At 36.6% G+C, this 16,964-nt stretch overlaps 2 protein-coding genes across 4 annotated transcripts; one reads left to right on the top strand and one right to left on the bottom strand.

The window, feature by feature from the left end:
- Positions 1-4,776: 4,776 nt before the first annotated feature.
- On the bottom strand, positions 4,777-6,068 carry LOC121407949 (beta-1-syntrophin-like). The gene has a single exon (XM_041599213.1). The coding sequence runs from the start codon at positions 6,066-6,068 to the stop codon at positions 5,445-5,447; it is 624 nt and encodes a 207-aa protein (XP_041455147.1). The 3' UTR covers positions 4,777-5,444.
- A 27-nt stretch (positions 6,069-6,095) lies between these two features.
- LOC121407948 (malonyl-CoA-acyl carrier protein transacylase, mitochondrial-like) lies at positions 6,096-16,635 on the top strand. Of its 3 annotated transcripts, none has more exons than XM_041599211.1 (6): positions 6,096-6,160; positions 10,799-11,443; positions 12,358-12,484; positions 12,968-13,055; positions 14,467-14,687; positions 16,214-16,635. In XM_041599211.1, exons 2-6 carry the CDS (start codon positions 10,821-10,823, stop codon positions 16,607-16,609), a joined length of 1,455 nt encoding a protein of 484 aa, XP_041455145.1. In that variant the 5' UTR covers positions 6,096-6,160; positions 10,799-10,820; the 3' UTR covers positions 16,610-16,635. The 3 variants fall into 3 exon arrangements, with proteins under 3 accessions (XP_041455145.1, XP_041455146.1, XP_041455143.1); XM_041599212.1 differs by lacking the exon at positions 6,096-6,160 and adding an exon at positions 6,205-6,259; XM_041599209.1 differs by lacking the exon at positions 6,096-6,160 and adding an exon at positions 6,548-6,632.
- Positions 16,636-16,964: the final 329 nt, after the last annotated feature.

The following is a 16,964-nucleotide window of genomic DNA, read 5'->3' as shown; positions in this document are numbered from 1 at the left end:
ATTATCATTTTTATGATTATCATTATTATTATTATCATTATCGTCATTATCTTTATTATTATTATTATTTTTGTTGTTGTTATCATTATTATCATCATACATTTTGTGGTGTTTTGGTGATCATGCAGGTATGAAAGCACCTCAACAGAGACAGAAATCACAATCATAAAACTTCTTTATAATTCTCTTGCAAGGACATTATGGATTTGGTGAAGTGAGAAGAAGCTTACCATAATGAATTATAAACAACTTGAGGCAACTTTCATCTTATCCTTTTGGCTTTAAAGACTAGAGTATCATTCATCAATGTTATTAGATCTTAATCATTTCCTTATCAGGAAAAAGGAATATTGATTGTGGCATATTAATGTAAATAAATGGAATATTTGTATCCATTTTGTGACTACAGCCTGCCTTTAGCCTCAGTATTATTCAGTAATGCGAACTATCAAACATTGCAACTATCACAAAAGCATGGGAGTCATCAAAAGCATATTTTATTTTAATCATTAAAATATAAATTAGGCATTTTTTCCAGCCATTAACTAGGATATTGAAAATGTTTTTATTCAAAATAGACGTTTGAGCACTTTCTTTACATTTAATAATTGGATATTATTAGAAAGCTAAGTAGGCCTACTGAAAAAGAAGGTGTTTTACACAAAAAAAGACAAAAATATGCAGAATTCTATTTTCATTGGGCACCCGATTGATTGAATCAAAATCAGATGTATTCTCGCGATGTAACAGCAAATTATGAGAACTTACTCAATCTAGTAAAATTGTTGGGCTGCCCATGCCTTGCCTGCTAATTAGATCATAATGTGCATGCTTGTAACTTTAAGAACTTACCCTGAAATGGTCTGCTTCAGATCAGTATAAATAAGGAAAATAATTGCTGGGTATTTCAAGGCTTGAACAAATAAAATTTACGGATTGTATTCTGGTGATTGAGTCAGTGATACCTTTTGTCTGTTAGAGAATATTTGTACTTTATTGTATAATTTGCGTAGTTCTTTTGTACTTATAATGCAAACTTTTTGACAATAAATGTACAATGTATTTAAATATATATATATATATATATATATATATATATATATATATATACACACATACATATACATGTAACATGTATTGTAGGAGGTCATTTATCAACACATGGATGGGAGTGGCAAGGAAATATGTGATTCCAAACTGGTTTCACAAAACCAGTTCTGACAAAGTATCTGAGAACAGGGTCAAATATTCACAGGCCTATATTGAGTGGAGACTACCTAAATAATAACGTTATGAAGCAATATAAACTAACGATCATTTCTATTATATAAGACTGCTTTGTCATGGCTTCCTTGTTTGGCCTTTGCCTTTCTCCCAAAGGAAAACATGACTTTAGAACTTCTCAATTCACTGCATATAATATGCGGTGCTGCACCATCCCGAGTTTGCTCAATCTCGAGATTTTAGCCCGATCAGCCCTCTTCGCGATTAATCTCGAGATCCAAGAAACCCCGTCTCCACCATCGCACGAAGAGCGATTCTTGCTCGAGCGAGGCAATAAGCCGAATTTCCGAGCATGCGCACTTTCGATCTTGGAGTTTCAACGGCCCGCGCTTTTGAATAACTTCCCGCGATATGCAATCAAGTACATGTACTCTTTCGCCGAATTCGACCGTTGTTATGCAACAATCCTCTCAGCTCAGCCGCGCTATAATTATAAGCGAGTGAAGTATTTTTCGTTTAATATGATGGCGGACTCCGAGGCAACGACAATGGGGGAGAGAGAGAGGGGGAGGAAAGAAATGCTATTTGCTCTCATTTTGCGAAGGAATAAGACGACAATGCTGTCAGTATTGTTATTGACTATGACCATGAGCGCCTCCCCCATCGGTCTGGTCTCTCCCAAAATCCATTCACGGGGGGCTTGACACCATCGTTGCTGATTGGGGAATTGATGAACGCTATGATAAAGTTGACTTTCGCATGCGTTCGGTATAATCGCTGTTTATGTTTTTACCAAGGCGGAAATGGAACGCGAATTGCATTATGGACTGAAGGTCATGAATAAATTAACCCGAGTCCAAACCCGAGTGCGTCTGCACCTACGAATTAGCGCGATAATTCGTAAATAGCGCGCTATTTTGCAAATAAACCCGAGTTGACTTGGGATTGCAATCTCGAGATTAATCCTACGAACTAGCGCGATAATTGCGTCTGCATTACAAACAATCTCGAGATTTTTCAGATCGGGATAATTTGCCGGATCAGAAATAGCGCGCTAATTTGAAAACTCGGGATGGTGCAGACGGCCCTAGTGAGATCTTTAGGGTCTGGCTTCGCCACTGTAGGGACCTCATTAATCTCAATGTCCAAAGAGTTTGGAAACCTTCGAGCTACATATTTTGGAGGATAGAAATGGATTCCTCATCATAAGTTTCTTAGGTACGGCCTTTGCTTTTCACATATATGGTATATTGGCCCTACCCTTTCTGCTCTTCAAGGCTACAACACCTGAGGAGCATATCAAACAAACAGTTATTTTCACTAAAAATTGTTATAAGCTAGTGAAATCCTTACATATGATTGGCTAAGCCACTGTCTCAATTCCTTGATTTCTGTATTGCCTTGGAGGATTACTCATAGGTATCTCTAAGGAAATTAGACAATATTTCCAGGGCGACATTTCATTAGAAATTAATAATTTCAATATCAAAGAATGGTTCCATTTTCCAAGAAAAGGATGGATTAGCCATAAGGGCTGAGGAGTGGCAGGGCTTTTACCATAACTCTGTGGTCATTCTAAAAAGAGTGATTAACCTCTTAGTCCCCTTTCCATATTTCGTTTTCTAGAGTGTACATGCAATTAAAATATGATATACTGATTTTGAACTGAATCAATGCTTACAAACCCTTGATGAATACAGGTCTATTCATTCAAGCCTACACCAGTAAAATAGTGCAGTTAAGCAGGTGTATTAACAATGGCTATTCTTCAGAATGAATGAATACATAATATCAAGGTCATATTTCAATAGCAGTTGACTTTACACCCTCTATCTCCTTAGATAAGCTTCAATATTAAATGCTGAACTGTGTGGAAACTGGAAAGGATGAAGAGACAATAGGGTGTGGTCAGTTGGTTTAACTTTTCAAGGCACTTGTCCAAATGGTCGCAAGCATATATTGAAATAGTTAAAAAACACTTGTCCACTTGACTTTATACCCCCAACATTTGAAAGAGTCAATGGTGGTGAAAGCTCTGTGTTTAAAACCCTGTCATAAGAACTTCACTCCATTTTTGTAATAGATTACTGAAGGCAGGTATTTCATACACCTAAATGAGTTTATGATAACTGACCCCCCCCCACTCTCTCTTATACCCTTTTCATAAACCTATCCTCCAATTAGCCGCCTAAGAGTAATGCGGATAATTCAATAAAAATTGCGTTCATAAACTCCGAAAATAAGCCGCATTATTTTTACGAGCGCCCGTCCTGAAAAAGGGGGATAATCGCCATGACAACTGGACACGCCCCCTCCGATGCGGTTGTGTTGGAAAAGGGTGACCTTGTGACCGCACCATGGCAATTATCCGCATAATTTGGAAATGCGTTCATAAACTCAAAATCTTGTCCCGATGCTGCTATTATGCGGATAATAGCAGCATCAGAGTAATGCGGATAACTCTTGTCCTCCTCCAATTTTACGACCAAATTATGCTGCTATTAGCCGCCTAATTCATTTTAATGGGGTTTATGAAAGGGGTATTAGGTGATCCCTCCACTGTTTTGGAGATTCTTAAAATATACTTTTTTCACAAATCATTGCTTTGATTGTTTGATGAGCATAATACAAAGAATGAAAGTCACTGACTCATAACTTGTCACAGACTTGTGAATGGTTGTGAATTAGCGTTTACAAGAGTGTTCAACATGAATGATTTAATTGAATACCCTTTGTTATGATAAATTTTATGATTCATCATTATTTCATTTAAAGAAAATGCACTGATTGAGAATAATTCATTTGTTTGCAGGCCATGTTTCCAGTTCATGAATGAAACTACAGAGGCCTGCTCTCATTGTAGTTGTCATACATGTAGTTGCAACTCTTTAAAGGTCAAGTCCACCTGAGAAAAATGTTGATTTGAATCAATATAGATAAATCAGAAAAGCACAATGCTGAAGATTTCATCAAAATCGGATGTAAAATAAGAAAGTTATGACATTTCAAAGTTTCGCTTATTTTTAACAAAATAGTTATATGAACGAGCCAGTTACATCCAAATGAGAGAGTTGATGATGTCACTCATTCACTATTTCTTTTGTTTTTTATTGTTTGAATTAAACAATATTTCAATTTTTACGAATTTGATGATTAGGACCTCCTTGCCTGAAGCACAAAATGTTAAAATAATGGAATTCCACGTGTTCAGGGAGGAATAAAACTTCATTTCACATGACAATGACGAGAAAATCAAAATATTTCATATTTCAAACAATAAAAAACAAAAGAAATAGTGAGTGAATGACATCATCGACTCTCTCATTTGGATATAGCTGGCTCGTTCATATAACTGTTTTTGTGAAATGAAGCGAAATTTTGAAATGTCATAACTTTCTTATTTTACATCTGATTTTGATGAAATTTTCAGTGTTATGCTTGTTGAATTTTCCTCTTTTTATTCAAATCAAGTTTTTGTTGGGGTGGACTTGTCCTTTAATAAATGGGACCAAAGGATGTATCTCTAGCAAGGAAAATTGTTGATCCACAGGTGGTCAATACAAATTTGTAAGAGGGAGGAGGGGGGGGGGGGTAATAGAGGTCTGAATTCTGAATATACAACAACCACCCTTTCAATTCAGCCATTTGATTTTAAATTTCACAATGTATTCATTGAATGGAACACAACTTTGAGAACAGTCATTCTTTATTGAAAATACTTCCAAGTTCCAACATCAATTTGTATTGTAAAATTTATGAAATATTGCTTTAAACAAAATCATCAAATTGCTGTCTTGTCTGACAAAAAATCTGTTCAGAAATAGTATAGGATAGCATAAATAGGCCAATCTTTCAATACCCAATACAATCATAGAGATATTTTTACTTGTCTAGTCTCACTGGAAACACCCACATGTTGATTTTATGGCAAGACATTTTGAGATAATTAAAATGAAAGAACATAATAATCTCGAACAAACATAATTATGATGAAGTTTTATCACAAACAGTCAATAGCAAAGTATGACAGATCATGAAGTATTATGGAATATTTTTATTACTGATAATAAAAAAAATAATAATAAAAAAAGTTGTTAAAATACACTTTAAAACTCAAGTGTAAGAATGAGTAAACAGAACTTTGCAGAGCTGGAGGACTCTCTGTAGTAAACGCATCTGCAAGTAATTAAAAGAAAAAATGCAGTGCTTTAAAAAATGTCTTAAAGTGAATAAGACCCCCTGGTCCCTTGTGATAAAAAACGGAAGTGGTTATTACCTTCAAGCGTGACTTCTTTGCCTGATCTCTTGAGCAATCTGACAGCTTCATCATGAGTAGCATCTCGTAGGTCTTCTCCGTTGACTGACAGGATCGCATCACCAACATACAAAGATTCTGTCTGATCAGCAGCAAGTCCCTTGAAGATCTTACTGATAATGATGGGCATCTTGTTCTCCTTCCCTCCTTTGATGCTTATCCCCAGTCCTCCAACCTCTTGCTTGACAACCCTTATGATTCTCTTCTGGTTTGCGATGGAGTCCGGAATGGTATCACTTCCTTGCAGATGATGCATGTAATCCGAATAGCGGATGGAGTCGTTGTTCCGATTGGAGTTGTTGCCTCCCGGAGTCGTAGAAGACGGGTTCGTCTTGTTTCCCCCGTCGTTATTATTCCCATTGCTTACGCCGTTGATGTCATGCCCATCCTCGAGACTGATCGTCAAGGTTTCTTCGTCGAGTGCGGCAAGGATTCGACACCACTGATCACGAACAAGAACCTCTAACAATCCTGACTTTGCAACTCCAGCAGCAGCCATCGTCATCTCGGTGTTAATACCCTGGATCATCGGTGCATCATCAAATTTACCACAATATCGAGCATTACACGAGCTCTGTCGCGGCCCGGATACAAGACGTCGGTGGGCGGCAGCGCAGTATAGTGAGTTTCCAGCGAGTGGTATACTACTACACGACTCCGGCGCCCGATTCATCCGGGGGGCCCGTGAAGCTAGCAGCTCGCCTACGCTGCCTGATGAAGGTGCGAGCGATTCAATCAATTATCAATATATGAAAGAGAAACCATACACGACGAATGGACGACTACATTATATTCAGGGGGTATCTTGCCTCAGTCAAAGAAATACAATGTTTAGAAAATTAATCGAACTGTAAAACATTCAGTATTACTATATTTGATGGTATCATTATTTCTATTTCAATATAAACATTATTGAATTTATATGTCAAATAGAAAAATATAATCTATTCTAATCTTAGGAGAAAAGATGTATGGATTGAAATAATGAAATACCTCTAAATCAAATGGAATGTCTAATAATGATAACGTCTGCTGCGTGAGTGATGAAGGGTTACTGTATTTCTGACTTTTTTTCAACATTTTCGCTACATAGGTAAGCTTATATGTGCCAGAATATATAAAGATAGTATGGGAAAATGGAAAGGAATCATCTGGAGTTTCAGGCTTTGGCGATATTTTTTGTTGTTATTTTGATTTCGTGCAGTAATTATTGCACACTTTTTACTTCGGTCCCTTGTATGCAGAATGGTGTATTGTAAGTTGAATGTTGCACTGAGCTGAACTGTGCAAAGACAAGTCTGCATGTCATCAATACAATTCCTTACTAGATTGATGAATGTATATGTTATGTTGCAAAAGATATGAAATTAAAATATGGGTGTGGGCCTCGGCCAGGGGAAGACATTTTTTTTACATCGTTAATGACATTGACTCTAGTCTTGGCAGGCAGTGGACGCAAATCTAAAACTTTCATTCTCTTTTAGTCTTAAGCAAAATAATATATGAACACTGTTTGAAAGGCATAGCCCGCAATTTATCTATTTTTATTGCTTTGCTTAATTTGGTCACTTCCATCCATTCCAAAGAATTTTTTACAAGAGTTCCATACGTGCACTCCCCACTAGAATTGATTACAGAGAAGTTAAAAACGTTGTTGTTGTTGTTATTTTGAATAGGCAAACTAGTCAGTTTTGACTATTGTTGCCTTATAAATATGCTTTTCTTTTTTTCAAAAATATGATAATTTCTTTGTTCAAATTATGTCAGTTTGAAAAGTAAAAGAAAGAAAGGAAAGAAAAGTTCCCAGGAAATTGTGCAAGACCACCTCTCCTGCCCTGTATTAGTACGTTATCCTGACAAGCCCGCTCGTCAAATAGTTGTAGCCCTTATAAATGTCTAGAAAATAATGATGTGAGCAGGTGGATGGGAGAGTGGATTGAGTGCGTATAATTTTCCATAGACATTGGTTTATTTAGTCAGTAAAGGGTCTGTAACTTGTCTAGACTAGTTGAACTATGATTCTTTTTTTTTGAGTGAAATTAGTTTTTTTATTTCAGTTTTAGTTTAGATATCACTAATTATATTAAATAATTATGGATTTTGTACAATGGTGCTTGAAAGTCTGATTACTCTAGCTGGAAGCTTTTTTTCAACCTAATTGAGGTCCCGATGTCCCCTAGGGCCCTAGGATGGTTACCAACACCACCATATAAAGTTATTACAAAAAGTGTATAGTTTTAAAGGCCGTGTGTGTGTATTTGAGTTTTGTCAGATGTGTATCAATCAGATATGATTATTTACGTCTGGGACCGACCTTTAACGTCACCATCCGAAAGACGTGACCAGGGCTCGAACCTCTGCATCAATTTGTAACTTCCCCACAGCTTGGATTACAGGTGCACGACATAACTGTGTGTGTGTGTGTGTGTGTGTGTATTTGAGTTTTGTCAGACGTGTATCAGATATGATTATTTACGTCTGGGACCGACCTTTAACGTCACCATCCGAAAGACGTGACCAGGGCTCGAACCTCGAACCTCTGCATCAATTTGTAACTTCCCCACAGCTTGGATTACAGGCGCACGCCACAACCTTCTTCTTCTTCTTTCCTTGGTTGGCAACCAGTCAGGATTGACTATTTTTGCCACAGCTTTTGTTCATTTTCAGTAGCTTATTATATATTTTTTCCATTCCTTTTTTCCTTCTCTCTCTAATTCTTTTTTTTTCTTTTTTTCTTCCTTTTCTTTTCTGTTATTTTCTTTGTCTTTTTTTTTCTCTTTTTTCTTTTCTTTTTCATTTTATTTTTTTTTCTTTTCTTTTTGTCTTCTCTTTTTTTTCTTTTTTTTTCTTTTCTTTTCTTTTTTCTTTCTTCTGTTTTCTTTGCTTTTCTTCTTATATTTCTTCTTTTTTTTTCTTTTTATGAATTCTTTTTCTCTTTTCTTTTCTTTTCTCTTTTTTTTTCTTTTTATTTCTTTTTTGTTTCCCTTCCTTTAAAAAAAAAAAAATAATAATTTATTTTTCTTTTGATTACGTTCTGATTCTTGCAACACGTTTGACTTTCTTCTGCTACAGTAAGCTGCAACAGAAAAAGCAAAAGTAAACTGGATTTGTGGCCTGATAAAACTCCAGGTTTCGGGAAACCGAAACTAAAGTATTGGATGAAAGTGCAAAGTGCAAAAAACAAACAAAACAAAACAAAAATTGAAAATAGAACTAAACAAACCAACAAATTAACAACGAAAATTCTCTCTTCATCCTTATCTCCTTTCTGTCCCCCTGGCGAATCGCCAAATTAAAAAAAAAAAAAAAAAAAAAAAAAACCTCGGATAATCAGCCAAGGGTAAGAAAGAAGGAGAAAAGTCTTCTTTCTTCCTCCTTATTCAGACTTTATATAGTCGTTTCGTTCTGAGAACGAAACGGACCAGTGCAGATTGGGTTTCTACTTTAGTACTCTTTAAGAGATCCATTATTTTTTGGGAGGTTTAAAGATTTGTTTCTGTAAGTAGCATGGCCCTCTCTATTATATATTTGGGACATTCGATTAAGAAATGCTCAACTGTTTCAAATTTGTTAGGCCTACATGTATCACAAAGTCCCGTGGGGTGTATATTAAGTCTTTTTAAATCGTAGTTCAATCCTATTACACCAAAACGGAGTCTGTGGATAATGGTTTCGTGGAATCTAATTAGGGAACAAAAAAAGGGAGAATTAACAGTGGGATGGTATAATTTGAGGAGGCTGTGGGATTCATTCCATCTTTTTTGCCATTTTAGATTGTATCTTTTGAAAATGAGATGTTTTATTTCTGTTAAAGATAATTTGTTGTTGATTTCAATTTTTTTCTGCAATGCATTTTTTGCTTTCATGTCTGCCATCTCGTTTCCACTAATACCGCAGTGGCTGGGGATCCATTCAAAGTTTATATCTATGCCTAAATATGTTAAATTTGTTAATAGGGTAAGAATTTCTGAGACAAAAGGTACTTCTTTTTGTTCTGATATTGCTACGAGGGAGCTTAATGAGTCACTAAATATTACTACTCCTACATATACATCAAGATTTTCTAACCAGTTGAGGGCTAAGATAATTGCTGCTAATTCAGCTCTATATGATGAAGTATAATCAGTGAGGCGTTTAGACTGGGAGTAATGGAAAGCTGGAACGTAAAAGGAGGAAGCACAGGCTCCAGTGACGGGTTCTTTGGATCCATCTGTGTAAATATGGAGTTGATTTGACCATTTTGAGTTAATAAGATCGAGGCTCTTTTGTTTTTGGTATAAAGGATGGTCATGTTTATTTAATTCCTTGTTCAGTTCTACTGAAACCTTCGGGCGTTGAAAAAGCCAAGGAGGAAAAGCGTATTTATATGATTCTACAGAGTAGTTTATTTTTTTTGCTCTGATTCCAAAAGGTTTATTATTTTTTTGAGTTTTGGATAAATCGAATTGCCAGCACGGTTTTATATTAAGCAAAATTGGATGGTCTTCATGTGTTTCAATCTTTGTTCTGAACTTATCTGTGAGTACTCTTCTTCTCAGGTCGAGGGGCATTTCCCCGAGTTCAGCCTGCAGGGCTTCTAGTGAGGTAAGAGGGAGCCCTCCAACACATATCCTTAATGCTTGATATTGAATTGCATCTAATTTTGCTTTCATTGTTTGGGATGCACTATCATAGCCCTTATAATGATTAGCCTGTTCCAAGGCCCCTTCTTTTATTTTTCCCACAGCACAAACCTACCACTACCCTTAATGGGTTTTTTTCTCCTCTCTTTTCCCCTGTTCCCAATATTTTTTTATATGATTTCATTGATTTGAATTTATTTCTGTTAAAAATCAGTAATAATTCAAATGGATCAAAAACATATGAAATTAATAAAATGAAACGGGAGGACCACCATACTCCACAGCACAAAGATTCATGATGTTGGGTTGAGATGGGATAATTATAATGATATATTGCATTTATGAGGTGCCAATTATCTAATTGCATAATTAATGGTACACTATATATTCCCCTTGCTGTCACGGTAGCTTTAGCTGCTTAAGGCGCATGGTGCATTCAAGGAAGTAGATATGAATGTATATCCATAAATTCATTGATTTCTTGACGATTTGGCATGATCTCCTTTTTTACAAAGGACATTTTGCAAATTTCCTGTAGAAAAACATGACACTGATGGATTTCCATAGAGTTACGATTGATTGGATCGATTGTAACTCTGTGTAAGACTGGGCCCTTGTCTCTTTTCTTTTCTCTCAGATATGTAACCACCTGAAGCACCATGGATAAGATGAATCTTTTGAGATCAGTTTGGTGTTTGCAATACCACACATCAAGACGCATCGGGCATCATCAGAAGACCAACCTCAGACATTACTTGACAAATACTACTAAAGAACAGTGCGATAGGAGTGTGCCGTTGCATTTCAGGAGATTTCCTGTGAAGGGTGTTCAGAATGTAGGAGTTTCTCACTTACATCACTCATGGTTATGCAGTCTGACCAGATTGTCACCAAAAGGCTGTCTGGAAACTCAACCTTCCCAACTGTTTTCCACCTCGTCTATGCTATGTGATGCATCTAGAAGAAATGAGCATAATGCGAAAGGCAGCAGAGATACCGATGAAGCGCTAGCTGCTTCGAAGGAGAGACATGCATCAATTAGAACGTTGCTTGATGATGCGAAGACTGACGAGAAGCTCCCTGATGAATTTGACTTTGACGGTGATCTGGAGACTAGTTCTGTTGATAAGAGACGTCAGTCTGGTAAACCAAGGATTGATCCGGCAGAGACTTCCGTGCTTCTATTCCCTGGTCAAGGCTCTCAGTTCGTTGGAATGGGAAGAGACCTGCTGAAGTACCCAAATGTTGAAGACATGTTCGCTGTCGCTTCAGAAATTCTTGGGTATGGATAGCTCCACAGTACATGCTTTACCTTACAATTTATTCTATTAGTAATCATATTTCAATCAAAATTAATAGTATTATCAAGTTCATGCACTTTACTGTTATGGTAAAGTGAAAGAATATGGTTTTGAACTTTTCATAATATTGACTATTAAAAACGGCAAGATTAACAAAAAAAAAACATAAATACATAATATAATATGGTCTTGAATCATTATAGGTTGCACAGCACTGGTCAAGAAACCCTAGAGAGTAGCTCAGATATATGCACATGAATGAAAGTATCAGAATTCATCTCCTTTTCCTCCAAATATCAATCTTTTCAGTTACTCTAGGTTGAATCCTTTAATTAACCTTTGAATATTTTTTGATTGATTCTATCATAACTAATGATAATAATAAGATATATTTTCTATGTTATGTAACAAGCAGAGAACTTTATTTGCCTGTGTTATGTTAATTTTCAGAAAATAGTTTACATAGCTTGCTTGGTGTGATACAAAATTAAACCTGAAATTACAACAAAGGGATTGATATGATTGTTTTATTCTCCATTGAAATTGTTTCAAACCTGTTTACATGCATAAACACATGAAATACCATCAACATAAGTGTGCAAGTTATATAAACAGATATAGTATTTAAGAAATGATACAATTTAATTGTTGTGAAAAAATAAAATTTATCAATTCCAAAGTGTGAGAGCAGGATTGAGGACTTTGTTATGGTATGTGCAATATATCCTCATCAATATTCTTCTTCTAATTGTTATTACCATGTTCGTCTTTACTATTACTATCATTATAAATAATTTTCCTCCATTGATATTACTATCATATTATCTTTATCACTCTTATTGTAATTTAACCTGATGTATAATTTTCTTTCGCTTTCTACTATTTTGACTATCAGGTATGATTTACTTTCATTGTGTGTGAATGGACCTGTCGAGGAGCTCAATAGGACTATACACTGCCAACCTGCCGTCGTAGTCACATCCTTAGCTGCTGTAGAAAAATTAAAAGAAGAACAACCAAAGGTATTTTTTCCTACTTCTCTTCCCTTCAAACTCCTTTTCTGACTTTCTCCTGCTGCTGTATGAATTTCAACAAAATTTATTTATGATAGTTTTCTTTGTATTGTATGTTTGTAGTGTATATATGCCTACAAGCATATCCCGCCTACAGATGTATCCCGCCACAAGCTTGAAATCACCCACTATCATGCACATGATTCACACACAGTTGCCTGCAGGAGCACACGCAAGTCTGATTTGCCGACAGAAAAGTTTTGAGCATGCAAAAACTTTATTGTGGGTGATTGGCTGCAACTCACCCGCAAGGCTTGTGTGGAGCAAGGTGACAGGGCCTATATAAAACCTTTTATGACAAACAGAGGGCATGGTAGTGATTGAATCATTGCTGATGTACACAGACATGTATTTAGTGTTGATGATACAGAATATCACTCATAATATCATGTGATCTGTTTTCTAAATCTTTTATTTTTGTTACTATTTTAGGCAATAGAGAACTGTGTAGCAGCAGCAGGATTCAGCGTTGGAGAGTTCGCTGCATTGGTGTTCGGTGGATCTATCTCATTTGAAGATGGTAAGTCAACCATTTATGCTTGACAAAATCAGTGATGATGATGAGGCAGAAAAAAACAATGACAATTTGCTCTAACCTAAATGATTTTAGGAAAACCTGCTGATTTTCACTTTTTAATCAAAATGTGACCCACAAAAAAGTGTCAGCTATCCGTAATTTTCATACATTTTTCTATTTTTTTTAAGTCGATAAAATTTGGCAAGTGGCGGTAGAAATTAATCCACATTGTAATCAGAAGACTGTTGTGCCTAAACATGCCCCAATCTTGATGTAGAAATAGATCATCTTCTAGGAGCTCTTATTTATTATACCCCCCCCACAAAAAAAAAACCCTGACAGAATTACCATATTTTTTTCACTTCACTACAATCCCCCCAAAATAAAATTTTTAAGCCTGATGATGATAATTATTCTTTAAAAAAACTAGGTTTGTTAAGGTACTGTCACTGGTCTTTGAACTACAAGGTCCAGGATTCAAATCCCACTATAGCACTTGTGTCCTTTGGCAAGATGTTTCATACATGTGCCACTCTACCCCAGTTGTTGTAATTTGCAGCACTTCTAAAGAAGCATTTGTATGATAATACCACCATGCTTATATAGCGCATGCCACTGCCAAATGCGTCCCTATGCAGCCTTTTACAGCACGGTGGCATTTCAAGGAATAAATTCCTGCCAGGTATACCCATTTACCTCACCTGGGTCGAGTGCAGCACAATGTGGATAAATTTCTTGCCGAAGGAAATTACGCCATGGCTGGGATTTGAACCTACAAGCCTCTGTTTCAAAGTCCAAAGACTTATCCACTGGGACACAACGCTCCACTATAAAGCCTATAGAGCGTTCTATAAATGTTGCATATTATCATTATCATTATTGACCCCTAGTAAAAATTGGGTTTGGAAACGGCCATTTAAAATAGAATGAATATCTATGTAGGTTTGAAGTTCTGTTTCATTGGCAGATTTTCCATTGAAGCAATGTCACCTGGACCAGTATTTAATTCGATACTTAACCTATAATTTTAAGTATTTTGCTTAAGTAGACATTTATCCTTTGGTATTCAATTGCAATTTTGGCTAAGTATTTGGCTTAAATCTAAGTCGGCCAAGTGTGACTTGTGTGCAGTTTACAAATGTGATACGCACAGTCATACATTCTGCGCACAGATGGATGCATACATTGCGCGATATTTGGCTCAAACTTTATGACGTCACAATGGTTATTAGTAATTGTTGGCTTAAATTTGGCTTGATAAATAAAATACTTGGATGTGATCTGAATATGAGTTTCATCATTTTGCTTTTTAATCAAGTAAAATGCTAAATAAAATACTTACAAAATCAGCACTTTAAATTGAATACCAATATATAATGGAACCATTTCAAATTTGTCCTTTCCACCATACCAGCTATACACCTGATCAAGATACGAGCGGAATCAATGCAGCTTGCCTCTGAGGCTGTCTCCAGCGGGATGATATCGGTTGTAGGAGGGAAGAAGGCTAGATATAAGTTCATCTGCAAGGAAGCCGAGAATTACTGTCGGAATCATCATGGTATCGCTCATCCGGTATGCAAGGTAGCCAACTATCTTTATCCAGACGCCAGAGTACTTGCAGGACATACTGAGGTTAGAAATGTTCATATTCATTGCGACGACCCCTCCACCCCCCTATCAATGAATTAACATCAGAGTACTTAAAAAGTGCTTAATAAATAATTCTTGTGTTGATTATTAAAAAGGTGTTTTGCAATGGATTTTACTGCAATTTTTGTAGGATTATAACCTAAACCTACATACAGTGGTGCTAAAAAAGTTAGAGTGAACCCCACCAGAAAATGGACATATTTATAAAGTGTTCAAGTTCTGCCATGTTTTAGATATTTAATTGTGAAGTCGGGTGATAAAATATTACATTCAATAAAGTTTGTTTCTCTGGGCTGGCTGGACATAGTAGTGTTGTTTTCTACATTCAACTTTCAGCCTGAAGGAGTGTATTTTGTGAAGGGTTCACTAACGCCTCTTACAGAGGTCCTTGGATTTGCAGCAAGCTTGAAGGTAACAATATTGTGATCCGATAAACCAGATTGAATAGACACATTCTCTACCAGGGCAGGATTTGACCATTTCCTATGATTGAGGTATCAAACCATAGATAGACAAGATATTGAACTCTTTTAACAAGTGATTTTCATGTTGAAATTCAGATACCGCCTGCCGAGTAACTTTTTTGGTACCCTTTCTTCAAATTGTTTTTGCTCACTCATGTGTGAATGAGGAATCTCCTAAGTTATACCAGATCAAAGAAGAGATTCGAAGCTATACAATGATATGCCATTCGTCTATTGTCTGTGATTAAGCTATGATAAACCATTGATAAATCTCGTTTTTGTGGGTCATGCTGTATAATAATCATATGTTCATGTAACCCTGTATTTTCTCCCCAAAATGGGCATTTATTAGGTGTAAAGTTTTTTTTCTGCAGGACATGCATAGGTGATATGAAAATAACTGATTAAAGCCATCAATTGACCACCTAATTTAGGAATACTTGAGCATGAAACCATGCGATATCCTTTTGAAATAATCTACTTATATATTACTTAAATACTAACATTCTACATGTGAAGGGGGTATATTTATCAGTGTTTTGTCAGGCTACTTGTTGAAAGTCTTCAAACTTCTTCATCATTTTTAGAACAATCCTCATAGACTTGGCACAAGCATTCATCATAGGATTGAGATGTCCAAGACATAGTTTTTAAATGATAAAACAATTTGTTGCCGTGGTAATAGTTTTATTTTGGCCAACTACTCAGATGAAGCCTCATCAAATTTGAATATTTTTGCATTTCAGAGATGTATTTTACTAACCTCCCATGAATGAGGGATCCTTCCACTTGTGCAGTGTCTGTGCAGCTTTTCAGTAATTTTTACAGACAACCGTTAAATAGAGACTGAAATCTCTGAGTCTGGCTGGTTGAAATCAGAGATGTCTTTGATAATAACAGACAAGACATTTTGTAAAACCACCCCCTCTTGCTCCATTGAAAATCACAGACAAGTCATTTTTTTAAACCACCCCCTCTTACTCCATATAAAAATGTACATATTGAATAATTCTGGTTATTTCTCTCTCGAATCCTTTGTGCCAGACCCTGTCATTCATCAAGGACATGTCCAGGTCGTTCTACCTCCGAGCCATCAAGCCCATCCCTGTCAGCGGGGCCTTCCACACTCCCCTCATGTCAAGCGCCCAAGAACCCATCTCAAGAGCTCTTGATGCGGTTGCCATAGAAACGCCAGTCATCGGCATCCACTCCAACGTTGATGGTAAAGCCTATGGCAGTCCCAAGCATGTCCGTAAGCAGCTGAAGAAACAGGTGGTGGAACCGGTCATGTGGGAACAGACGATGCATTGCATCTATGAGAGAGAGAAAGGAACGCCGTTTCCGTTCACCTACGAGATGGGACCAGGGAATCAGCTGGGAACCATACTCAAAAGGAACAATTTGAAGGCATCTAATTCCTATGCGAATGTAAAAGTGTGAACAATAGCGGACCGTGACCTGGAGGAGACAAAGCATTGGGGGGGGCACTGCATTGTCTGTGAACAATGCTGTGCCCCCCCCAATGCTTTGTCTCCTCCGGGTCAAGGTCTGCCACTGAGTGTGAACATTTATGTCTTTGAAAAAAATAATCATGGATATTTTTAATTGGAATCCAAAATGGCGTCTGAGAAAGACGAGAATGCATATTCCATTCATTGGACTGAGGGAGTATTGTTGGAAGCAACTTCTATTTGTTATAAGCCCCTGAAATTCTGGCATCTGGCCGAGAGCAAGTGAAAGCTTCACAAAATGCTCCCCAGAAAATCTGTCGTGGATGACAAGGAAAAACTAAAAG

This window comes from Lytechinus variegatus, chromosome 2 (genome assembly GCF_018143015.1).
Source record: "Lytechinus variegatus isolate NC3 chromosome 2, Lvar_3.0, whole genome shotgun sequence".
Classification (NCBI taxonomy): domain Eukaryota; kingdom Metazoa; phylum Echinodermata; class Echinoidea; order Temnopleuroida; family Toxopneustidae; genus Lytechinus; species Lytechinus variegatus.
Note: the sequence above shows the minus strand (reverse complement) of the source record. Positions and strands in the feature narration are given on the sequence as shown.